At 43.9% G+C, this 25,911-nt stretch overlaps 1 protein-coding gene across 3 annotated transcripts in view; it reads left to right on the forward strand.

Moving 5' to 3' along the window:
* LOC118390492 (pro-neuregulin-2, membrane-bound isoform-like) overlaps positions 1-25,911 on the forward strand; it is a 108,533-nt gene that overhangs the window by 24,894 nt on the left and 57,728 nt on the right. Inside the window, exon 1 of one of the 3 annotated variants that reach the window (XM_035781116.2) lies at positions 16,902-17,345. The exons of the other annotated variants lie outside the window; for them this stretch is intronic. Coding sequence (XP_035637009.1) covers positions 17,231-17,345 — 115 coding nt within the window. The 5' untranslated portion in view covers positions 16,902-17,230. Of the gene's footprint in view, positions 1-16,901; positions 17,346-25,911 lie in introns of those variants that run through there. 3 annotated transcript variants of the gene reach the window in all.

A 25,911-nucleotide genomic window follows, 5' to 3' on the forward strand; every position in this document is an offset into this window, starting at 1 on the left:
GTGAGGGGTGTTTTTAAACCATTACGTCTTGAAAGGTAAACCCGTGTGCTTGTGAAAGGGTACAAGGTGCTGATGAGCGGCGTGCTGTCTGTGTGACGATGTGCAGGTATAGGACAGAGGGGCTCTGAATGGAGGGGCGCTCCGCAGCTTCATCATACAAGACAGCTATCTGGTCTGATCTGAGGTCAGGCTGCAGGAGGGGCTGTGGGGCTGGATGTTGGCCCAGGATGCCGTCAGAGATGGGGTCTGTGCAGGGTTTATGAGCAGGACATCCAGGGAATCCAAGCCAGAACTTTTTGGGGTTCAAGCCAAATTATTTCTATTTACTCTTAATATCAAGACCCCCCCCACACACACACAGGACTCTTTCTCGGCCCCCACCACCAGAGCCTGATCCCAGGACTGCCCCGAGGCTTGACGGTTGAGAAACAACAGATGCTTCCTAATGGAGTAGAAAAGAGGGTCAGAGTATTCTGTGTGTGCCTGTGTTTTTTTTTTTATGTTTAGGGGGTGGATCAGTTTTAATATTGCAGATAGATTGTGGGTTCTATTAACATAATTGTCTGCATTATTTCCAATCACCCATATATATATTTCAAATATATTTTTTTCCTTCTTTATTAATGTACCCTAATCCTACCATCCCTCCCCTAATTGGGGTAAACTAATTGACAACAATATTTAGGCTTGTACTCCCAGCTTATACATACTATATACATTTTACGGACACTGTATATTTACATGAGTTATTTTTTTTACATTTGTTTTTAGGCCCAACCTTCAGCTACCCTCAGCCCTTCCCATCTTCATTTGAAAACCAGGTTCTGAACCTTTCTATTCTCATAGTTTCTACAGATTGTAAATGAAAGATGAATATTTTTACAAAAAGTATTATTATATTATTGATCAATGGACTATGTCTTTTCAAGTCACCCAGCAGTGCTGTTTGCAGAGTTAGCTTCAGGTAAATGTTACAATTCTTCAATTCTTCTGAACCTGCAACCAAAAACAACCTACATAATGGGCAGTACCAAAAACAACACATCTAATGGTTCCGTCTCTTTGCAGGTAAAATATGTATCCCACATTTGTAGTTGTATCCCACGTATACATGACAGTCTATTGGTTGCAATAATTTTGTATAATTATTTCAATTGTGAAGACTATACGTTTTGAACCCAGCGTTGTTTTGTGTATCAGTTCATAAACCGTGTGCCATGGAATTAGCACAAACGAAAATCTCTTCTCAACTATTTTTGCAACCTGTATGTTGCAGCTGTCAATTTTTGGGGTCCTGACATACTTTTTTATTTATCACAGTTTTCTTGAACCCATTTTGTTCATCAATGTAGGGCCGACAGACAAGTTCCTTACCTTCTTCCCCTTCCACTTGCCTCTTCCAATTTTGCTGTAATACCGCAATCAGTTGGTTGCAATTTTGAATAGAGCAGACATTTCCATATGCAGTGCATTCGGAAAGTATTCAGACCCTTAACGCGTTACAGCCTTATTCTAAAATTGATGGAGAAAAAAAAATCGCCCTCATCAATTTACACACAAAATGACATTTTTGCACATTTATAAAAAATAAAAAACACAAGTATTACATAAGTATTCAGACCCTTTACTAGGAGAATCGAACATTTAACTGCATCCTGTTTCCATTGATCATCCTTGAGATGTTTCTACAACATGGAGTCCACCTGTGGTAAATTCAATTGATTGGACATGATTTGGAAAGGCAAACACCTGTCTATATCAGGTCTTACAGTTGACAGTGCATGTCAGAACAAAAACCAAGCCATGAGGTCGAAGGAATTGTCCGTAGAGCTCCGAGACATGATTGTGTCGAGGCACGGATCTAGGAAAGGGTACCAAAACATTTCTCCAGCTTTGAAAGTCCCCAAAAACACAGTGGCCTCCATCATTCTTAAATGGAAAAAGACTCTTCCTAGATCTGACTGCCCGGCCAAACTGATCAATCAGGGGAGAAGGGCCTTGGTCAGGTGGTGACCAAGTATCGGATGGATCTCCAGAGTTCCTCTCTGGAGATGGGAGAACCATCTCTGCACTCCACCAATCAGGCCATTATGGTAGAGTGGCCAGACGGAAACCACTCCTCAGTAAAAGGCACATGACAGCCTGCTTGGAGTTTGCCAGAAGGCACCTAAAGACTCTCAGACTATGAGAAACAAGATTCTCTGATCTGATGAAACCAAGATTGAACTCTTTGGCCTGAATGCCAAGCGTCACGTCTGGAGGAAACCTGGCACCATCCCTATGGTGAAGCATGGTGGTGGCAGCATCATGCTGTGGGGACGTTTTTCAACGGCAGGGTCTGGGAGACTAGTCAGGATCGAGGGAAAGATGAACGGAACAGTGTACAGAAAGATCCTTGATTAAAACCTGCTCCAGGGCGCTCAGGACCTCATACTGGGGCGAAGGTTAACCTTCCAACAGGACAACGACCCCAAGCACACAGCCAAGACAACGCAGGAGTGGCTTCGGGACAAGTCTCTGAATGTCCTTGAGTGTCCCAGCCGGACTCAGAACTTGAACCCGATTGAACATCTCTGGAGAGAAAATAGCAGTGCAGCGATCTGCTGAGAAGAATGGGAGAAACTCCCCAAATACAGGTGTTCCAAGCTTGTAGCGTCATACCTAAGAAGACTCCAGGCTGTAATCGCTGCCAAAGGTGCTTCAACAAAGTACTGAGTAAAGGGTCTGAATAGTTAAGTCAATGTGATATTTCAGTTTACAATTTTTATACATTTGCACACATTTCTAAAAACCTGTTTTTGATTTGTCATTATGGGGTATTGTGTGTATATTGACGAAGGGGAAAAACATATTTAATAAACTTTAGAATTAGGCTGTAACGTAACAAAATGTGGAAAAAGTAAAGGGGTCTGAAAACTTTCCGAATGCACTGTATTTTTGTAAACTGCGTGTGTGACCTAACTCCACCAGTCGTATTTATGATATTACTAACAAATATGACATTTAAAAAAATATTTTTTTAATGTTTTAAATTACATTTGAACCATAAAATGTGTTGTAATATGTGTGTTTTCTGGTGGATTAAACTGAAATTGCTACCAGCTTTCCATAGTTTATTTCAAAAATAGCGATATTCCGGAGATTTTTTCATTTTCAAATAACCGAAAGTGAGACGTTTTAATCTGAATAAAGGGAAAAAGGCCATTTTTGAACATGGGGAGAGCCATTACTAACCTGCTGTAAAAACCCGTTTGGATTTAAGTACACATTCTGTATGACTGAAGACTTTATTGAGAGGTTCAATGCTTTAATATTTATTAATTTCAGCCCTCTGAATTCATATTCGTTATATAAATAGGCCCGTTTAATTTTGTCTGGCTTTCCATTCCAAATAAAGTGAATATCTTTTGCTTGTATACTTTTAAAAAACAAGTTCGGTGCAGGCAATTAATCAGGGTGTTTGTTACAGAAATAGACATGGATTTACCTTTCCATGGAAGCAAGATCTTATCTATTTTAGCAAATTTTCTATTAAAATGTATTTTGGTGAGATCGTTTCCTTCTTTCTGGATATGAATACCAAGTATGTCCACTTCACCATCAGACCATTATTGGTAAACTACACAGTAATGTAAAAGTAGTATTTATTTTTTTGCGATCAAATGCGTAATATGGTACACCTATCCCTGCTGCAGGGCCGGTTCCAGGCATAAGCAACATAAGAGGTCACTTAGAGCTCTAACTGGCCCCCAAACTTGGTTGTGCATCGGCAATGTTTCTCTTATGTCACTCACTGACAGTCACTCAATTAGCCATGTCAGCTAACAATCTTTAGATTAGTAAGATGACGCCGATAGACACGGCCACTCAGTTTCTGGCTCCTAAGCAACTTTGCAGTATTTTTTTTTGTGTGTGTGTGTGTGTTATTTCTCACGTTATCAGCTCAGAACATTTCTTACATCATTACATACAGCCAGAAATAACTTTCAGATTTCACGGCGGCGGTAACTCACCAGCATTTCGACCAGAAATACGACTTTCCTGAATTGGATATTTTGTTCGTACCCCACCAAGGTGATTGAACTTATCTAAGACGCCACCAGGAAAGGAGAGCTATTTGGAGTTTACTTTTTGTCTGACTCGGGAGGTATGCGTGCACACCATCTACCGCTTCCGAGTATATTACTCACTAATGTTCAGTCCCTGGACAATAAAGTAGACAAGCTCAGGGCGAGGATCTCCTTCCAGAGAAACATCAGGGACTGTAACATTCTGTTACACGGAATCATATCTCTCTCCAGATATACTGTCCCCGTCCATACACCCAACTTGGTTCTCAGTACATCGCGCAGATAGGAATAAAGAACCCTTCTGGAAGAAGAAAGGTGGAGGTATAAATGCAGCTTCAGTTTACATGATTAATGACTCATTGCGGTAACGTACAGGAACTCAAGTTATTTTGTTCACCCGACCTAGAATACCTCTCAATCAAATATCGACCGCATTACATCCCGAGAGAATTCTCTTTGGTCATCGTCACAACCGTGTATATTCCCCCTCAAGCCGATACCATGACGGCTCACAAGGAACTACACTGGGCTTTGTGCAAACTGGAAACTGAGGATGCATTTATTGTAGCTGGAGACTTGAAAAAAGGGGGAAAAAACACTACCGAAGTTCTGTCAACACATTGCCTGTAGTAGTGACACTTCAAAAACTCTTGACCATTGTTACTCACTTTGGCAAATCAGATCACGACTCCATTCTGCTCCTCCCTTCCTATAGGCAGAAACTCAAACAGGGAGTACTCGTGCTAAGGTCTATTCAATGCTGGTCTGACCAATCAGAATGTTATGGACATATTCAATCTCTCCCTATCCCAGTCTGCATGTTCACCCTTGTTCCTGTACCCAAGAAAGCAAAGGTAAATTAACTAAATGACTATTGCCCTGTATCAATAATGTATGTCATCATGAAGTAATTGGAGAGGCTAGTTAAGGATCATATCACCTTCACCTTACCTGATACCCTAGACCCACTGCAATTTGCATATAGCCCCAATATATCCACGGATGATCCAATCGCCATCGCACTGCCCTATCCCACCTGGACAAGAGGAATACCTATGTAAGAATGCTGTTCATTGACTACAGCTCAGCCTTCAACACCATGGTACCCTCCAAGGTCATCATGAAGCTTGGGGCCCTGGGTCTGAACCCCATCCTGTACAACTGGGTCCTGGACTTCCTGACTGGCTGCCACCAGGTGCTAAACGGTAGGAAACAGCACCTCCACTACACTTGTCCTCAAAACATGGGCCCAACAAGGGTACGTGCTAAGCTCCCTCCTGTACTCGCTGTTCACCTATGACTGCATGGACAGGGAGTACAGCCTCCAACTCGATCATCAACTTTTCAGACGACATAAAAGTGGTAGGCCTGATTACCAACAATGACGAGACAGCCTACAGGGAGTTGAGGGCCCTGGCAGAGTGGTGCCAGGAAAATAACCTCTCCCTCAACGTCAACAAAATATGATCGTGGACTTCAGAAGACAAGCAGAGGGAGCACGCCCCCATTCACATCGACACGGCCGAAGTGGAGAAATTTAATAGCTTAAAGTTATTCAGCATACACATCACTGACAATCTGAAATGGTCCACCCACACAGGCATAACAGCGTCTCTTCAACCTCAGGAGGCTGAAGAAATTTGGCTTGGCCCCCAAGACTCTCAATTGTGCATCTGTAAAAGTTTGTGAGAGCATCCTGTCGGGCTGGTACGGCAACTGCCCAACGCATCAACAGAGGCACACTGCCTGCCCTCCAGGACATCTACAGTGCCTGGTGTCACAGGAAGGCCAAGAAGATCATCAAGGACCTCAGCCACCCGAGCCATCATCCAGAAGGAAAGGTCAAAACAGGTGCATCAAAGCTGGGATCGAGTGACTGAAAAACAGCTTCTATCTCATGGTCATCAGACTGTTAAATAGGCATTACTACCCAGCCTCCACCCAGTACCCTGCTCTGAACTTAAGTCATGGTCACTAGCTGGCTACCACTCGGTTATTCAACCCTTCACCTTAGAGGCTGCTGTCCTATGTACACAGACATGGAACACTGGTCACTTTAATAATGTTTACATACTGTTTACTTTTTTCATATGTATATACTGTACTCTAGTCAAGGCCATCCTATTCAACTATTGCTGTAGATATACTATTATATCCTACATATTCTTCAGATAGACAATATATTCTATCCACATACTGTTCATAATGTCTATACATCCCATTACATACACTATATATACAAAGTATGTGGACACCCCTTCAAATTAGTGGATTCGGCTATTTCAGCCACCTGTTGCTGACAGGTGTATAAAATATAGAGCACGCAGCCATGCGATCTCCATAGACAGACATTGGCAACAGAATGGTCCTATTGAAGTGACTTTCAATGTGGCACCATCATAGGATGCCACCTTTCCAACAAGTCCGTTTGTCAAATTTCTGCCCTGCAAGAGCTGCTCTGGTCAACTGTAAGTGCTGTTATTGTGAAGTGGAAACGTCTAGGAGAAACAAAGGCTCAACATTTCAATTACATTACAATCTAACAGACTTCCATCCAGAGCAACCCACAGGAGCAACCAGGGTGCCCAAGGGCACGTCAACAGATCTCCCACCAAGTCAAAACGGAGACCCGAACCATGTAGTGGTAAGCCACACAGAATGTGACCGCCGAGTGCTGAAGCGTATAGTGAGTAATAATCGTCTGTCTTTGGTTGCAACACTCACTCCCCAGTTCTAAACTGCCTCTGGAAGCAACGTCAGCACAAGAACTGTTCGTCGGGAGCTTTATGAAATGGGTTTCCATGACAGAGCAGCGGCACACAGGCCTAAGATCACCAAGCGCAATGCCAAGCGTCGGCTGGAGTGGTGTAAAGCTTGCCGCCATTAGACTCTGGAGCAGTGGAAATGTGTTCTCTGGAGTGATGAATCATGCTTCACCATCTGGCAGTCTGACGGACAAATCTGAGTTTGGCAGATGCCAGGAGAACGCTACCTGCCCGAATGCATAGTGCTAACTGTAACGTTTGGTGGAGTAGGAACAATGGTCTGGGGTTGTTTTTCACAGTTCAGGCTAGGCCCCAGTGAAGAGAAATCTCAACACTACAGCATATAATGACATTATAGATGATTCTGTGCTTCCAACATTGTGGCAACAGTTTTGGGAAGGCCCTTTCCTGTTTCATCATGACAATGCCCCCGTGCACAAAGCGTGATCCATACAGAAATGGTTTGCTGAGATCGGTGTGGAAGAAGGTGACTGGCCTGCACAGAGCCCTGACCTCAACCCCATCAAACACATTTGGGATGAATTGGAAGGCCGACTGCAAGCCAGGCTTAATGGATCAAAATCTCACTTAGGTTCCCAAAAGGCTAGTGTGTGTGTGCAAGACAGATAAACTTAGCAACATATAGTATCTGTCTTTCTTTCCTTTCTACTTAGTAGATCCAGGATCAGTCAGTGACTGGGTCTCTGTCTTTGTGAGCTGGACTGACATGAACTGATTTGTCCCGCCCTGATCTGTTTCACCTGTCCTTGTGATTGTATCCACCCCCTCCAGGTGTCGCTTATTTTCTCTAGTGTATTTTTCCTGTCTCTCTGTGCCAGTTTGTCTTGTATGTTCAAGTCAACCAGCATGGTGTCCCGTGCACTTGCTTTTCTATTCTCTTTTACTAGTCCTCCCGATTTTGACCTTTGCCTGTTTTTCTGGATTCCATTCCCGCCTGCCTGACCATTCTGACTGCCCTGACCTCGAGCCTGCCTGCCATTCGGTACCTCTGGAACTCTGAACAGGTTTTTGACCTTTTGCCTGTCCACGACCAATCTCTTGCCTACTCCTTTTTGGATTGTTATTAAACATCTTGGACTGTAACCATCTGCCTCCTGTGTTTGTATCTGTGTCTGTAGAGTCTCAGATAAAGATTTAATACTGCAGGTCTCTCTATAGTAGTCTGCAGGTGTGCGCGTGTGAATGTGATCATACATCAGTGGTGGCTGGTGGGAGGAGCTATAGGAGGATGGGTTCATGGTATTGGCTGGAATGGAATCAATGGAACTGTATTAAACACATCAAACATATGGAAACCACATCTTTGACTCCGTTCCTTTTTGTGCCATTCCAGCCATTACAATGAGCCGTCCTCCTATAGCTCCTCCCACCAGCCTCCACTGTCAAACATAGCCGCGTTTTCTTGTTTGTAAACAGGATGAAGAGTAGGCGCCCTCAAAGTGAGGTTGCTACACCCACAACATCCCCAGGCTAGTACACACTCCCAGGCACATGCCCACACACATGGATAAGTGCAGCCATTTTAGGCAGGATGGACTGCTCTTATCCCTTATTTAATCTTCCATCCATTTGCTTGGTGGTGGCCCTGCCTGAAAACAAGAGTTCATGGGGAGCAGAGAGGAAAAGGTTGGGGGCCATGTGCAGAGAGCTCATCAATGTACACACATGTTATTCTTCCTCTCCTTCAATTTCACAACACAGGATTTTCATGTCATGGCAGAAACACAGTGGGGAGGAAAACAGTGACATTTTTAGTCCCGTAGCATATTTGTTTTCCTTCTATTTTTATCAAGATGGCTGAGACATGTCCTTCTCAAAGAACACACTGCACTTACAACACTGAGATTGTTTAATTAAACCCACCCCCTTGCCTGAGTCATTTTACTATCAGGTACTTCCTTCTCATGTACCTGCATTACTGTTACATTAGTATTGTTACATTATACACTGACACTCTGTGACGCACACACACAGATACACATACACACAGACACTAGTGCCAGAGAGGACAGCAGAGGCACGGTAACGAGTCTCATCTTGCTCAACAGAGGGGGAGGAAGGGGGAGGAGGGAGGGGGGGGGAGTAGGAGGGGAGAGGGGGTGAGGAGGAAGAGGGAAGGGGTTGATTCGTGACACACCGAAGCCCTTCAAGTCCTGCTTGCTCTGTCATCCCCGCTGACAGATTAGATCACCATGTAGAAACTGTAAGAGAGGAGGAGAAGAGGGAGATGTAAACAGAGGGAGCGATGTTAAGTGTGGGGTAAAGAGAGAAAGAGGGACTGGACCAAGTTGGCATTGGGCACCTGGGCTCTATTTGGTGTTTGAAGTTCCCTGAGTTGAGATTTGCGGTGAGCGGGCTGACTTGTTGGGACATGACGAACGCCCCCTGATGCCAAACCAGAAGATGAGTCATGCTGAGTTTAATTTAGGCCAGTTTCATTGGATGTTCTAGTCTGTTGGTTACAGGGTAGCCCTAACGTTTTCAATGTACAATACTTCCACAGACCAGAGTAATGTATTGATTGTAAAGGTGGTTTCCCAGCTCAAATGTACCGTAAATGTCACAGTAGCCCAGTAGGCTAAGCACCGCCGGGCTGGGCAACTACCATATAACACTCTTGATTAATGCAACAATTCACAAGCATGTGCAATATCAAGCAAATCATTACATGACAAAAAGCTCGCTTAGTAATGGGTGGTTCTCTTTCGATTATTTGTTTCGATAGCTTGCGTTCGTTAGAAGCTTGAAGAACCAATCACACGTCTATCGGAGAGAGACAGGACCAGTGGCGAATGAGGTGATCCCCTCCCCTCATTATAAGGAGCCACTCACCCACCATCTGATCATTCTCACCTATGTTCTTCACGAAAAGTACTACTCTAAGGGACAGATCGACATTTACAGAATGGATACCTGGAGGAAAATGGGGGAGGGTCATGCTTTTTTAATTTCAGTCAAGGGGATTGTTTCGTTTTTTTTTTAATCTAGTCCAGGGGAGGGTCACGTAATTTGTAATTGATGACATTACAATAGTTTTTTAAATTTGTAAGTCGCTCTGGATAAGAGCGTCTGCTAAATGACTTAAATGTAAATGTTAAAATGAGTTGCTTATCAGGCTATATATATATATATATCGGTGTGTGCCCGATGCCGCCCGTCACCTCTGATTCTCCGCTGGGCACACAATATCAATTGCACCTATAGGCTATTTAGTGTGGTGTCAATCAAATGATCTACCCGCTATAGGCTATGAAGTGTATGCTCGGAGAAGCCCAGAGCAAAGTTATATTTCTCAGATAGCTGGGATGGTGTAAATACAACTAGGCTGCATTACACACCACACTCGATATTCCAACCCTGAGCCCGGTCTGCTCTGCTTTTGACAGCTTGCTACTACTATCATAGATGTTTTATTCAAAACAATATGTTTCCATGCCCATTATGCATGTATCAGAGTTACCGATCTCACAATAAGTCAGATTTGAGTCATTTACATTGTGGTGCTGAAACTTGAAATCAATCGGAAATGAACAGCTCATGGTGCTGAAACTTGAAATCAATCGGAAATGAACAGCTCATGGTGCTGAAACTTGAAATCAATCGGAAATGAACAGCTCATGGTGCTGAAACTTGAAATCAATCGGAAATGAACAGCTCATGGTGCTGAAACTTGAAATCAATCGGAAATGAACAGCTCATGGTGCTGAAAGTAGGCACATTTGTATGTAAATCCAACAATCCGCCATGCACTCTTTCTAAATAGTCTTCCTCCAGGCCAATGAAGGTCTGTTAAGTTCAAAAGCAAGACTCCAATTGAGGGGTTATGAGAGGGTCTGCCATAGACCTACCTCTTCTTCAAGAAAATGTCAAAAAAGCACAGGCCTACCCCTTGTTAGCTTAAGATGTTGGAGATAAATATAATGGATGCCATAATATAAATCGATCTATAACAGCGCTTTGGTCCATGATGCTTTATGCTAGAAACAAGCTGTAAAATACCCAGGAAAGACGTGACTCCGATGCATATGGGATATCATTGTTTTGTTTCTTTGACATTCAAAGGCTGACTTTGCTAGGGACGTAATCTAATTATGTCACTATCAATTGATTTAAGCTATTAACTTTCTGTACATTACAAGATTTTGTCGTTGTTGTTGTTGCTTAAACGCTCACTGTCTGGGGTGGAAAAGTAGGCCTAACTTTTGAAAGTACCATGTTCAGATTCCTAATGACGCCTCAGATGTTGTTATTTGCAAACAGGGGCAGTTTCATTACCTTCTGGCCTGCAGCTCTGTGTGCTATAAAAAAAAAACTCACGTTTTGGTATGTAATAACAGGACGAAGAACAGTTTCTAAAACTGCATATCTAAGGCTCTGGTCTATCCAAGAAGTAAGGGTAAATTGGTAGACATGTTCTCTGCTATCCACTTTGTTTTAATGATTGTTTTGGATATAGAGGGTCACTAGTTGTTTTTCAAGTGTTCAGGGAGGGTTTAGATCCAAAATATTTGGCTGAATGGAGGGCCATCCATTTTCATTTCAGATATGTCCGATTTTTCTCTCTCCATGTAACCCTTATTATAAATAACCTAAGCTCTCCTCAGCACGACTTGATCTGTTTTCCTGTTCAGTTATTCACAGCCGCCGTACGCAGGTTTTTCAGCTCTCATCTGATGTGATGTGTGACTATCGAAAGGATAGTTTTCGCTTCGGGTAAGTTAGTTTTTTTCCTGTTTTTTCTTCCCTTTGTCTCCTGTGGTAGCTCGTGTCACACGGTTTGATACTGAAACTTGGCTAGCTTAGCTGCATGGCTTAGGGAACCTGGGTAGCTCACCACCGGAAAGGGTAGAATTATTAGCGCTCTCTCTCGTTAACTCAGCCCACGCCCCGCCATAACACATTGACTCGACCAACTGCCCTAGATTCACTGCTTATTGCAAAACTAACAAAGTGCTAGCTTCCTCCAGCTAACATTGTGCTTACTAGCTAGGCTATTACCCAGTGTTGTGGAGTAATGAACTACATGTAAATCATTTAGTAATTTAAGTACATTCTGCAGTAGCTTGGTTGTAGTTGAACTAGATTCATATTTAAATAAGGTTTTCAGTAGTTCATGACTTTTTGCCATGTTGCAGTCCATCTAACTACTGGAACTACACACTACTTTGTTTAGCAAAAATCGAATTAAATATGGGTGCACTAATTTCCTTTCTTTTTTGGCTTCAAACATGATACATATAATTCTCACTTGAAACCTAGCTGTTGTGTTGAATAGGCTAAAATACACATTCTGTTAACATTTGACCCCAAAGTGATCAGTTTGTGCAATTTGAAGTATATGACAGTTCAGACCGCCATACGGTTATTTTTCACTAAGTAGTTTGGATGCAGTGAGCAATTTTTTCAAAGTAACTTAAGTTCAGTGAACTATAGTTTTTAAAAGGACGCTTTAGTGTAGCTGAACTTCTTCCATTGTAAAATAATAAATGGTATCTTGGTAAACTATATTTTCAGAGTAGCTTTTCCCAACACTGGTCCTACCAAATCAAAGTAATGGGAATACTTGCACACTGAGAAAGCACATGTTTCATCGCCCTCACTAAAGCAGTTAGTTGTAGTGTGTTCGTGTGTAAACAGGAACTTGGTGAGAGGACGGTGTAACGTCATTCTTCCTCCTCTTCTGAGGAGGAGTAGCGAGAAGGATATGAGGACCAATGCGCAGCGTGGTAAGTGTCCATAACGTTTATTTTAAAGACATAAACTGAACACTAGAAAACAATAAACGTGAAACGACCGAAACCGAAACAGTACCGTGTGGCAACGGAAACAAACACCCACAACCCAAAAGTGAAACCCAGGCTACCTAAGTATGATTCTCAATCAGAGACAACGATTGACAGCTGCCTCTGATTGAGAACCATACTAAGCCAAACTCAAAACCCCAACATAGAAAAACACAGACTGCCCACCCAACTCACGCCTTGACCACACTCAAACAAAGACAAAACAAAGGAACTAAGGTCAGAACTTGACAGACGGAAACAATTAGAATCTGGGGCGGGGATTTAAAAATATATAAATATATAACTACATATTTTTTTACATTGCTTCAACAGAGGGAATAATCATCATTCATTTTGATCTATAACCGTAATAGGAAGGGAATGATAGCAAACGTAACAACTAATTTCTTTGATCAGTAATTGTAATACTGTTCCAATTGGAGTAACAGGAACTGTTATATTACTTGTTTCTGCAAAACGCGTTACTCCCAACACTGGCCACGAGGCACCAAATAAGCTAGCTCATGCCTGTCAAGACGAATTCGCAGCAGGCGCTACTAGGTTATCAGGACTTATTCCACTAATTAGGGACGTGGGAAGGGTAACAGTGGCTTGACCACGGCCTAACCTTGACTTCCTGATTTCAATGTACTATGGCCACTGAGGCAGGTACTCAAACCCCCTCACTCTTGTTGCTGGCACCCGACGATGCTGGGATGCCGGCTGCTACTGGCTCTCCCATCTACGGTGGAATTGCCAGCCTACTCTCTTGTGTAATACATTTAACGTTCACTCGTTTCGTTGGCTAAACTAACCGGTTACACCTCACCTTGCTACGGTCAAAAGAGACTCCTAGACTGAGAAAGGATGATACCCGTACGGCACTGAGAGAGTCTCCACCTACATAGACAGTTACCTGCTTAGCCCCCCATCCTGGGAGCAAGCAGTAAGAGACATTGCTTCCCTTGTAACCCCCCCTCTCCAAGCTGGGGTTCAAGATCAATCAGGGGGGGGGGGGGAGAATAAATAGGCATAATGCTGGATTCTCTCTCGCCATTCGACACTCTTAGATTAACTCATTGGGTCGTTTCGACAGTGGCTCTCCCTTTCCACAGGGGGCGCTAGAGTCACCATTTCAGTAGTACCTCTTGCCCCACTGAGGTTGAGAAAATTCCAGTACTGGGTGTCTGCCCAACGTATGTCTACACGGCATCACCACAATGGTCAGATAAAGGTATCCTCTGCATGTCTTTTGGCTCTCCGTCACTGGACGAGCCCCTCAATCTTTGTTTCTGGCACCCCTAGGGGTAGTGGCAAGAGGAAGGTGGTGATAACAGACATGCCACTCACGGGCTGGGGGCGCCGTTGACGAGGGGAATGCAATAAAAGCTGCAATGCTCACATAAAATGACCTCAAATTTCTGCCAGTGTTTCTTTCACTGAAACACTTTCTACCCTCCCGTTGGAATTGTCACGACTTGACCAGAACAGACAATACGACTGTGGTGGCTTATATCAACCACCAGGGTGGCACTTGGTCCTTGTGTTTACAGACTATCCATCAGGATTATTCAGTGGAGCAGGGCACACATACTGTCCCTACTCGCAACGCATGTCCCGGGAGTACTAAACGTAGGAGCAGACTTATTATCCAGGGAGAATCCCCTTTAAAAGGAATGGAGACTCCATCCCCAAGTGGTGAAACAGATCTGGAAGAACAGCCAAGCATCCGTAGATCTCTTTCATCACAAGAAAATACACACTACCCATGGTTCTTTGCGCTAGCTGTACTCCCCACTTTAGCCAGAGTGAGGGAAGAAGGCTCATCCCTCATCTTGGTAACCCCTCGATGACCAGGCAAGCTCCGGATAGCAGAGATCATTTTTTTCTGCTGTATGACGAGCCCTGGCATCTCCTGTGACCCAAGCGACCAGAGAGATTTTCCACCCTCACTCAGGAACCATGGCCCTCTGGGCCTGGCCCGTGAGAAGTTAAATCTGGATGTGACAGGCCTACCGCTCGGAGTCATTGAGACTGAGCACCGGGGCTCCTTCTACACATTCACTATATGGAAACAAGTGGTGTGTCTTTGAGAAGTGGTGTGACCAAAAACAGATCATTCCTTACCAATGTTCTGTATCAGAGGTTTTCTACAGGACCTTATTGACTGATGGAAGGCTTTCCCACTGTTAAAGATATGCTTCGGTTCTCTGGCGACAAAGAAAGCATTTTGAGCCTCCCGCTTTGGGCTGGATGTTTCCATGTGTAGTTCAGACATACATAATCTATGAGAAGAATTACAGTCCCCTAGCAATTCGAGTTCTAGCCAATGAGATCCAGCCGCTCGCAATTGAGTGACAGCTGGCGAGAGGCCTACCCAGCATTATCCTATGAGGTTGCAAGGAGGGCCCAAAGGCTCAATGGACACAGCAGAGGGAGAGAGAGCAAATGGCACCGTGCACATATCTGCATGTGACGTACTATGCAATGTTCACGGACCACTTTTGGCTCGTGAGTGAGATAACAGATCTACTGACTAAAAAGTATACAGAGGTACCGGAGAATCTCTTTAAGGTCCATCTAATCACCATCTTGGCCTGTAATATACTCTGTCGCGTACGTCCAGTTCCGAAGCCTACAGTCCCATATTTCACAGGTGCCTTTTGAGCCACTGGAAATCATGAAGATGAAACATCTCTCCTTTTAAACCGCTTTACTACAAAACGAGTGAATGAGCTACATGCAGTTCACCATTCGTGCCTGCACGCTGCGATACGGGAGTTGGCTCTATACTTCATGTGAGATATCGAAATGAATAATTGAAAGAGAACTTAATCCCTGTCTTTTTAATCCCCGTTCTCCTCATGAGTGAGATATCTCACTGCATACCCTTACTCGCAAAAGTGTGCGGAAGTCCGGCCTGCGCGAGAATGAACCGAGGGCGGGCGAGTGGCTCTTTTTAATGAGGGGAGGGGCTCACCTCATTCGGCACTCGACCTGTCTGTCTCTGACAGACATGTGTGAGTGGTTCTTCAAGCTTCTGAGATCAGAAAACGTTTATTTGGCAGGCTATTGGATTTAATTACATCAATATATCAGCAGTAATTTACACTCTATGAGTGCTGTGCAGTGTTGCTGGATGTGTAAGACAGACTGCATGTGTATGTGTGTGATTGTGAGAGAGAGACAGAGCTCGCTCCTCAGGTTGGTGATGACGATGCGCCGGCAGAGAGAGACGCAACCACAGACATGCTGGGGCTTGCTAGCACGGCAGGGGTAGGAGGACACAGGGAGGAGAAAGGGAGAGGCAGAAAGGGGCCAGAGAATGCGAGAGAGAGAGAGAGGAGGGAAAAGGGGAGAGGGAGACGTGTGGAGAGGAAATGGATGATTGTGTGTAAGGAGCATATGCATATGTCATGCATTGTGACGTTTCTAGTTTTCATTGTTTTCAATGCATATCCTCTTGTTAGGTTTCAGTGTTTATTACCTAAATCAGAACCACATTGTGTGAGTTTGGGGAGCATGTAGAGACCCCCTAACCAACATGCACAGGGGGCAGACCCAATGGGTGGTCAGCATGGGGAAGGGGTTAACTGGCCCCTCTCCAGGGGTGCAAGGGTCAGTCATAAAGACCAGATATGCTCCAGGCTAGAGGTATCTGGGGCTGGGGGAGGCTACAGGTGGCCTGCTATATGGGCCATCACCTCTGCGGTCTCTGTGAATCCCAAACCACCCCCATACCCCTATCAACTCGCTCCGAGGGCCCTCTGTTGTCCTTGCTCCTGACGAAACTCGTGGGTCGCTTCCTGACAGTGGCGAGAGGATCAATAAAACCATCAAGTTCGGGACACACCGGTGATTTGAATGATGCAATTCATGTTCCGCTTTTAAATAATAAAACAAGCATGACATTCAAATAAACAAATCCACATGCCATCTCATACACGTGTCAAATGACGAAATCAGACATAAACAAATGCACGTGGCATATCATTAGGCACGCCTCTGCATATTTTTTGTTGTTGTTGTTGCGCAAACTCAATAATGTGGTGCCTTATGTGATTCCACTTCGCTCTGGAGCCGACAACGTTGCTGGCATGGTCGAAGTGGCTAACGTAGGGTCTAGATTGCCCCTACGCGTGTGAACACGCAAGTGTAGGGCAGAGGGGCGAGAGTGGAAGGGGTTGATTTGGGATTGGACCTCTCAGGTCTCCGCTCCAGCATGAGGGCCTAGAAGAGGCTGTGTTTATCGGATAGTTCTAGGCAGGGAACAGTTAATTGCCTATACAGCAATGAGAAATGCCTCCCTGCTCACCCCCTAAGGTCTCTCTCACTACCCTCCCCTTTCTCTCCTTAGCGCGGTCTCCTTACTTTTCTCTCCCCCTCTTTCATTCTCTCTCTCTCTCTCTCTCTCTCTTTGCTTTGCTGTGAGTAGGTGTTTCCCTACTGTGGGTGATTGGTGCAAGTCTATATAGGAGGGGAGACGCTCTGACAAGCTTAGAGTCTAGCGTAACACGCTCCTCACAGGACTACCTGTTTTTGGCAGTGATTATTTTTTTTCCTGAGAGGATTTACACTTTCAACTGACAGCATGTCGGAGGGCAGGAAGAAGGAGAGGAAAGGGAAAAAGAGTGGGGGGAAAAGGGCACGGAAAGAGGAGAGAGAGCGCAAAGAGAAAGAGGAGATCGAATTGGATCCAACAACAGGTAAATATGACTCGATGGAGAGGACATTTGGAGGTGTGTGTGTGTGTGTGTGTGTGTGTGTGTGTGTGTGTGTGTGGTGGAATGGTGGGAGACTGCAGAGCCTGTGAAAGAATGTATCACCTTGTCTTGTCATAGCTTGCCACATGGAAGTGTTTCCTAATGTGGGCAGCATACATGCAGGGGCACATCTGTTGGTGTGGTCGAATGTGCCTTTGGCGTGCGAGCCCAAATCAAAGCCCTCAATGAGCTGGGGACCTCACTGCGCACACCACGGTAACACCACTGCAACACGCAGCTGGTTTGGGAACATCTTGACAGCGGCCGCAGCGCGTAACAATTGTTTTCTTCACATTTCACTTTCGCAAACGTGTCTCATACAGCAGCCTGAAACTATTGCTTCGTTTCGTTTCCCCATGTCCTCAAGGGAGTGGGAAAACACGGTTTCCGAAGCAAAACATTTCGCTCACACGGTGTATAGTGAGGTACAGTATTACACAGTAACCCTATTCCTCACAGTGTACAGTAAACAGGGACCAACAGAACACGCCCAGGGCCGTCCACCGTCTCTCAGCTTTAGTTCCTAGCGGCAGTGTTTCCCTTGTCAAGTGGTTCTCTCATTTCTCGCAGGAAAACCCTCATTTGAATTGCACTGCAGCTGCTGTCCTCTGAGTCACAAACGCAGCAATGTGCTCTCTCACTGGTTGCTGCTGCAAGCCGCAACACGCCCCTGCAGTTTGACACACGGTTAGCAGGTAATGCCCGCCCCAATCTCAGTCCTACTCCACTTAAACTATGTCCCACACTAAAGGAATGATTCAACATTCTCTTTAGATACCACGTTAGAGCTCTTCTCCGGTCCAAGAAGTTGGATCCGGACCTAAACAGACCAGAGGACAATCAGATCCAGAACAGAAAAGACCAGAACTTTATTTTTTAAATTTTTTAAAAGCGGGACCTGACAGAAATGGACCCGAGAACAATCAGACATGGACTCGATGACAACCAGACTTAGACCCGACCCTAACAGGTCCGGGTTTAGACCAGACCCGATTGGACAGGAGTGAAATAATGTTCAATAATGTTAATCAGCCAAGTTGCTCTTCTGGTTTACACATAGGTATTTATATGTTGGCTAGGCCTTCTATAATTCAATAAATTCACCTTATTAGCGTAAAATAAATATGCAGAGCTGTGGTCAGGGCCATTCGGGTCTATCAACTGTAGTTACATAGACCCGAGACCCGATTTCCATCAAACAGGACCTGACCTGGGTTTGAGAGACAATTTGGACCCAGACCTGTCAGGTCTTGGATATTTGGGTCCACACACAGTCTCACGTGCCAGGTTTAACCATGAATTAAATACTGGACTGGTGGGAGCATTTTTTTTTTATTATACCTCTGTATCATAGTAGGAGGTTTTCAGCCAAAGCTAAAGCGTCTGTGAATGTGTGAGTAACCCAGCCTGTGAACCCTCTCCAGGGGCTATGAAAGAGGGCCTGCGTCCCTCAGTCTGCCTTCACTAGGGTGTCTGAAATGCCAGACCCCCAGAGAGACACTCAATCAGAGACCTTTGAAATCACAGAAATATCAGGTCACACAGACAAGGCACTGTATTGTATTGTCTTTCGCTACCCCCACCCCCACCCACCCAGTCACTCACCCACCCAGGCCCGTACTTAGGTTTCTCCCTCTGGATTCCCCTGGCAGCAGTCACACCACCATGGCTGAGCGCTCACAGCCTTGTCCCCTGTAAAACTGGGCGCTGGAACTTCCATTCCTCTACTCTTTTAATGTGCTGATTATTCCATTGTTTCCTAATCTGTTTCTCAGGTCTTGGTTATTAACCAACGTCTCATAGAATACTAAATCTTCTTGACATGAAATTTGCCTGAAAGCTGTTAAACACAATTAAGAGAAGGGCCATACTTTTGTTTGTTGTTAGTTATGAGAGAAAGGGGGGGCCACAATCAGGTCCAGAATTTAGCTGACACGCCTGGTGCCCAAATTGATGACATATGTCGCGCAGCGATAGTCAAGGGGAGACGAACGGATTTGGTTCAGTCAGTCGTCCTGATGAGCCCTTCCCAGCTAGCCAGTGTGTCATTGTAGCTAGAAACTTCTGTTAGACATTTTTTTGAATTTCTTTGGCGTGTTCAGAATCATTCCGTTTCTATCAGAGTAATTGTTATATTTTACGGAAATGTAGACGTTAATGACTTAGTTGTACAAATCACTAGCCTACAATAAATGTGCTTTAGCTGTCTCTCGGGCCTGATATTGGCGACACTATCCTAGCTACTTTCCTCTCCTTGCTGCGGCAAGCGGGAGTGAAGGACACCGTGCCCTGTGTTGTGTTCCCAGCTTGCAGCGCAACCTCTCCCCATTGAGCAGTGTAGACTGTATCACGGTGACATCCAGATGGTTACTACCAATATTACACGATATTTCCCATGCAGGCTGCTATCCTACTCTAAATAAAAATGAACAAATTGGCCACGTTAGATACCGCCTGCGACATGTAATAGCCCGGTGGGATGCAACTCACGTCAGCAAAGATCCTCCCAACACCGTTGCACTGGTCATTAACACCGGCTTGTTACTTCAGCTAATTGGCATGTCACGGTGACATCCAGATGGTGACCAATACTACAAGTTACTTCTCCCTCGCCCTTCAAAAGGAACACAACTTTCTTTTCCAAGTTTTAACCAGGGCCATGCTGTTGTTGGTGCGAGCGAGCCAGCCCAGCATATAAACTAGCTAGCTGGGAAGGGCTCGTCAGGATGACTGACCATTTGTTTCCACACTCGACTCTCATTGCGCGACATACGTCATCAATTTGGGCACCAGGCATGTCCGTATGTCCTCTCCCTTACCTGCAGGCAGCTTTCCTTTAATCTGTCATCCTCACCTGGTGTTATGTGGACTCCATGACACTATCCTTTTTTTTTCAAAGACAGTAGATTTAACTAACTATGGCTGATTGACCCGTGTACTGTATAACGCCAAGATATCACTACTGATTCTCTATTCATTCCTCGTGTTATTCATTCTCTGATTTTCTTTCTGCATTGTTAGGAATGAGTAGGGGAGAACCAGGACTAAAGTAAGAGTTTTAGTTTTTTTCCTAATTACTCAAGAGATCGATAGAGCTTGAGACACCATTATTTTAGGACAAACAACTCTGTTATTAGTAAATGTCATTTAAATTATATGGTGATAGACCAGAGAACAGAACGACCGCAATCTTACTTTTGTACCTGCGTTAGGGCGGCCTTAACTTCATGTTTCTAGTTTGTAATGCTCTTTGCTTAAAATAAATGTCATTTTATTATTTTTTTCAACTTTTATTTAACTAGGCAAGTCATGTACTATCAGCCATAATTGAATGTTTCTGTCTATTTGAATAATTAGTGCTATACGTTTGAAATGTTTGAAAATGAACCATGCGTCAACATCGCAATGTTGCTCAACCACAATATTTTGCCTTACAACATTAATCCAACTAAAATGGATCACACTATATTAAACCATTTTCTCATCTCACTTTAAATGGGGACGTAGTGGGAGATGTTTTCCACCATTTTAATGACTATTCATGCTTAGCCCTACCAATCTTGATAGAATAAACGTCTTTATTCTCTTCCCAACGCCAAACTCATCCTGCTTACCACATTTCCATGGCTTGACATAACGTAATTGACTCCCAGAATCAAAAAAATATTTTTAACCACTAACCTGTCGATAAAATCTTGTGAGAATCTGATCCACCAAGTCGATTGATTAAGACATCATTTTAATGAGGTCATGTTTAATTTTGTAACATTCCGTCCTTTGTTGATATTTGCGAATGTAACAGTATAACTTTAGACCGTCCCCTCACCCATACCCGGGCGCGAACCAGGGGCCCTCTGCACACATCAACAACAGTCACCCACAAAGCATCGTTACCCATCGCTCCACAAAAGCCACGGCCCTTGCAGAGCAAGGGGAACCACTACTTCAAGGTCTCAGAGCAAGTGACGTCACCGATTGAAACGCTATTTAGCGCGTACCACCGCTAACTAAGCTAGCCGTTTCACATCCGTTACACTAACATAAAAGCAATATGAACTAGATACAGTGGCCAGTGCTTAAACATTGACTTTATTTTATTCCAGGTCATCAGTTTACATGGTCTTACTTTTGTCTCTCCTGTAACTTCTTCCAGGCTAACACCGAAGACTAGCTAGCATGATACTTTAAACCTATGCTGTCATTTAGTCACTAGATAGGATAAGAAAATGCATACGTTTGGAACCTTGAACGACTAAACACAACTTTACAACTGAAGAACACTTCCGGGTCATTTTTTATTTTATTTTTACGTCCATCGCTCAAAACCAAATTTTGCAAAACATGGTCAGACTGGGCTGTTTCTTTGCAGGGAGCTCGTCCTCCACCGTAGGAAAGTGTTGACTTTACTACGTCGTTCTGGCTTCTGTTTTATCTGAGAAAATGGCCATCTTACTTTCACCCCGTGTTACTTTCATACAGCTCTGCCCTAAGCATTTCACGGTTAGCCTGTTGTTTACAAAGCATGTGACAAGTAACATTTGATTTTATTTCTTCTGCTAATTTAAAATTGCCCTTAGGTAAACACAGTTCCTCATTTCCCAGGTCCATTATGAAACTGCTGTGGGTTTTTTTCTCTCTGTTTGATGGGTCAGTCAGCCTGTTGTTTTACTGCATAATAACAATTATTATTACTACAGCCCATTTATCTGTGTGCGTGTGGTGTTCCTGTCTTATCTCTCTGGTCACCAGTCAGACAATGTGGCTATTGACTCAGAGAGGAGCGTGGTGTTATAGTGAACCTGATGATAATCTGCAGTGCTTTGTCTGGAGGGGGTGAAAAAACATTAAAACAGCACCTCAAAGAGAGCCTGCGACTCCATTTGAAGACTCTTAGGGGAGGGAAAACGATTATGTTAAGCTTCCAAGTAGCACACTGTTTCTTCAGTTTGTGCCACCTCACTTTTCGTATCTGTTGTACTGTACTGCCTGTGACTCTACATTTCTTCTACACATGGCTGTAGTTTATCCAAGTCTTCCTGCTTCATGCTGTATGGCTTTGGGGTGTTTGACTCACTTTTTTCTTCTTCTTTTTTTCCCCCTGAAAATGTTCAGGCAGTTTTATCTGCTTTATGTTGACATGAAAGAGAACAGAAGGCCACACACGGAATGCATGTACTTTTTCAGCCATTTGAAGTCTTTCTGTCCAATGTTGGTGGATCATTTTACCCAGTTTTAATGTCACTCCTGAAGCACTATGATCAATGATCATGAGTGTGTACTTTTAACACAGCCGAGATTTACTTCAAAGTGCATTTCAAGAAGACGGATGGACAGATCAGCTATGTAGAATGAAATAAAAACGGATCATTTATGAGCGGTAGTGGAAATGTGGTCATCGTTTGTGCTGAAAGGGTAATCCTACTCATTCTCATCTTTCGACAAGGGACTTATTTTAATTAGGTAAGTTAGGGGTGTTGTAAAGATTGCCAAATAATGACATTAACATACTGCTCTCGCATTCTTAGCAAAATAAAGTATGACTCCCATGGAGGAGGTCTCAAACCCAGACCACCAGCACCGATGACTAATGCCCTAACCACTGTCCCAATAAGGGCTATCCCTAAGATGTGTGCTTATTAGGCCAGTATAGGCCCTGTCCAGACACAAACCCCCACTTCTTCCCGGGCACTTGTGTAGATCTGAAATAACTGGATAGGTGTAAGCAGTAGGGGGAATGCACTTTGGTAAAAGTACTCAAGAATGTATTTATTTATTCAGGAGTAACATTAACTCAAAATTATATGCCCCCACCAACATTAGACAACTATACAAAAAGTCCTAAAATTGCGGAAATAAGTCAATCAAATCAATGATGAGAGAATAGTCAGAACCTGACACAGACATAATGGTGTAGCAGAAAAATAAGAATGCTGTGAACCAAGACGTTGTGAGTTCAAATCCCAGAGGAGAACATAATTACAGTTGACTAATAATTACTGTATATAAATGAACATGTGCATTGTAGTCATGTGTGTCAAATATGTAAATTGAAAACACTGTTAAAAGCATTCTGTGTGTCCATAACCTTGCCAACAAAGAGCTGTGAATGGCTCAGTGGTTCACCAATCACAGCCTTGATGGGCTCTGCCACAGTAACAAGGAGTGATGTGTAATGAAACAATATTTTTTTTTTGGGGGGGGGACGTTTCTTTGGGACCATCAGGCGACGTCATGACGACAGATGCACAGGAATGTTCTTGCAACGTTCCCATGGAATGTTTCTAGAACATTAATATCTTATATTTTGAGAACATGGCAACCGTGTTTCATTTGACATTACTGAAAGGGTTTCTTGGAAACAGTCCTTGCGCATCACTGGAACATTTCTCTGAAAACGTTAGGTAATGACCTAATGAGACTCTAAAGTTATGGGGACGTTTGTTGTTAGCTGGTAGCAAGGGCAAACCTCTGTATCGGTACCGGAACATTCTGTCGTACTGACTGACTCCCAGAGCCTGGGAATATGGCTTACTAGGCTTTCCTCAGGCTATGTGCTGCTTTGAATTGGGTAGTAGAAGCGTATATATGTAAATCAAGCACAGTATTCTCCTCTAGACTGTTTTCTATACAAGTCTCGATTTTGACATTCATTTCCTCAATGCTCATCCTTTACAAAACTATTTGCTGAACCAGACCTAAGGAGAAGAGCAGGGTACAAGGAGTACACTGTTGGTAATCTTGTCGTAGGTGAAGATTCCTTACTGTTTGTCAGCTGGGGTTGTTTATTTTGTATTGTGGTTGGTTTATCTTGTTATCGGGAATCACAAGGATACATGGAGCCTACAGCAGTAAGAGGCTGGGATGCTTTCAGTCAAGGATTAGTCTGAGGACATTACATAACTAACAAAGTTGGCTGGAGATCCCCATAGCTTTCCGCCAACTCTGTCGCCATTGCAGAAAAAAAGAACCTTGAGGTTAAAACACGAGGATGAGCTCCTATCTCCCTCTGCCTCATCTGGCTGGCTGCGATAGCTCACTCTGTGTGTGTGTGTGTGTGTGTGTGTGTGTGTGTGTGTGTGTGTGTGTGTGTGTGTGAGAGAGAGTTTACCCCCTGCAGTGAGAATGATCATTAGCCCTCCTTTTTTAACCTAACAGGAAGTTGTTGACAGTTCTGAGGCTCTGTCTCCTCTAAGTGTTTTCTAACAAGGCTTGTGAGAGATGTGTACAGCTGGAGTTGGACTAAAAATAACATGTGTCCTATTGATCTATGATGCATGGTCTTTGTTCTGATTTAGACATTCCCTTGTTTGATTCCAGCAAGTGCAGATGGCACTGACAGCTCATCTTGAAATGGCTCAGATAATTTAGAGATAAAAATAATTTCAGTTCAACGTACTAAACCCTTAGCCACTCCCTGCAAAACTTGGTATGTACACAGGTGCTCCAATCAGCAATGGATTAGGAGAACTTCTGAGAATGTCAGGGTAGAATGGTGCTTACAAAATTGGGCAAATTGTATTGATGGCCCCTTGTATGGATTTGTATATAAAGTGCATACGGAAAATATTCAGACCACTTGACTTTTTCCAAATGTTACATTACAGCCTTATTCTAAAACATTTTTTTTTCTCTCACCAATCTACAGACAATACCCCACAATGACAAAAAAACGGTTAAAAAAAAAATATATTTGCAAAGTTATACAAATAAAATAAATGTCATATCACATTTACATAAGCATTCAGGCTCTTTACTCAGTACTTTGTTGAAGCGCCTTTGGCAGCGATTACAGCCTGGAGTCTTCTTGGGTATGACTCTACAAGCTTGGCGCACCTGTATTTGGGGAGTTTCTCCCAGATCCTCTCTAGCTCTGTCAGGTTGGATGCTGCACAGCTATTTTCAAGTCTCTTCAGAGATGTTAGATCGGGTTCAAGTCTGAGCTCTGGCTGGGCCACTCAAGGACATTCAGAGACTTGTCCCGAAGCCACTCCTGCATTGTCTTGGCTGTGTGCTTCGGGTCATTGTCCTGTTGGAAGGTGAACCTTCACCCCAGTCTGAGGTCCTGAGGTTTTCATCAAGGATCTCTCTGTACTTTGCTCCGTTCATCTTTCCCTCGATCCTGACTTGTCTCCCAGTCCCTGCCTCTGAAAAACGTCCCCACAGCATGATGCTTCCCCATAGGGATGGTGCCAGGTTTCCTCCAGACGTGACGCTTGGCATTCAGGCCTAAGAGTTCAATCTTGGTTTCATCTGATCATTGAATCTTGTATCTAATGGTCTGAGAGGCCTTTAGGTGCCTTTTGGCAAACTTTGAATGGGCTGTCATGTGCCTTTTACTGAGTGGTTTCCGTCTATCCACTCTACAATAAAGGCCTGACTGGTGGAGTGCTGCAGAGATTGTTTTCCTTCTGGAAGGTTCTCCCATCTCCACAGAGGAACTCTGGAGCTCTGTCAGAATGACCATCAAGTTCTTGGTCACCTACCTGAATAAGGCCCTTCTCCCCCGATT

The sequence above is a fragment of the Oncorhynchus keta genome, chromosome 11, assembly GCF_023373465.1.
Source record: "Oncorhynchus keta strain PuntledgeMale-10-30-2019 chromosome 11, Oket_V2, whole genome shotgun sequence".
NCBI lineage: Eukaryota > Metazoa > Chordata > Actinopteri > Salmoniformes > Salmonidae > Oncorhynchus > Oncorhynchus keta.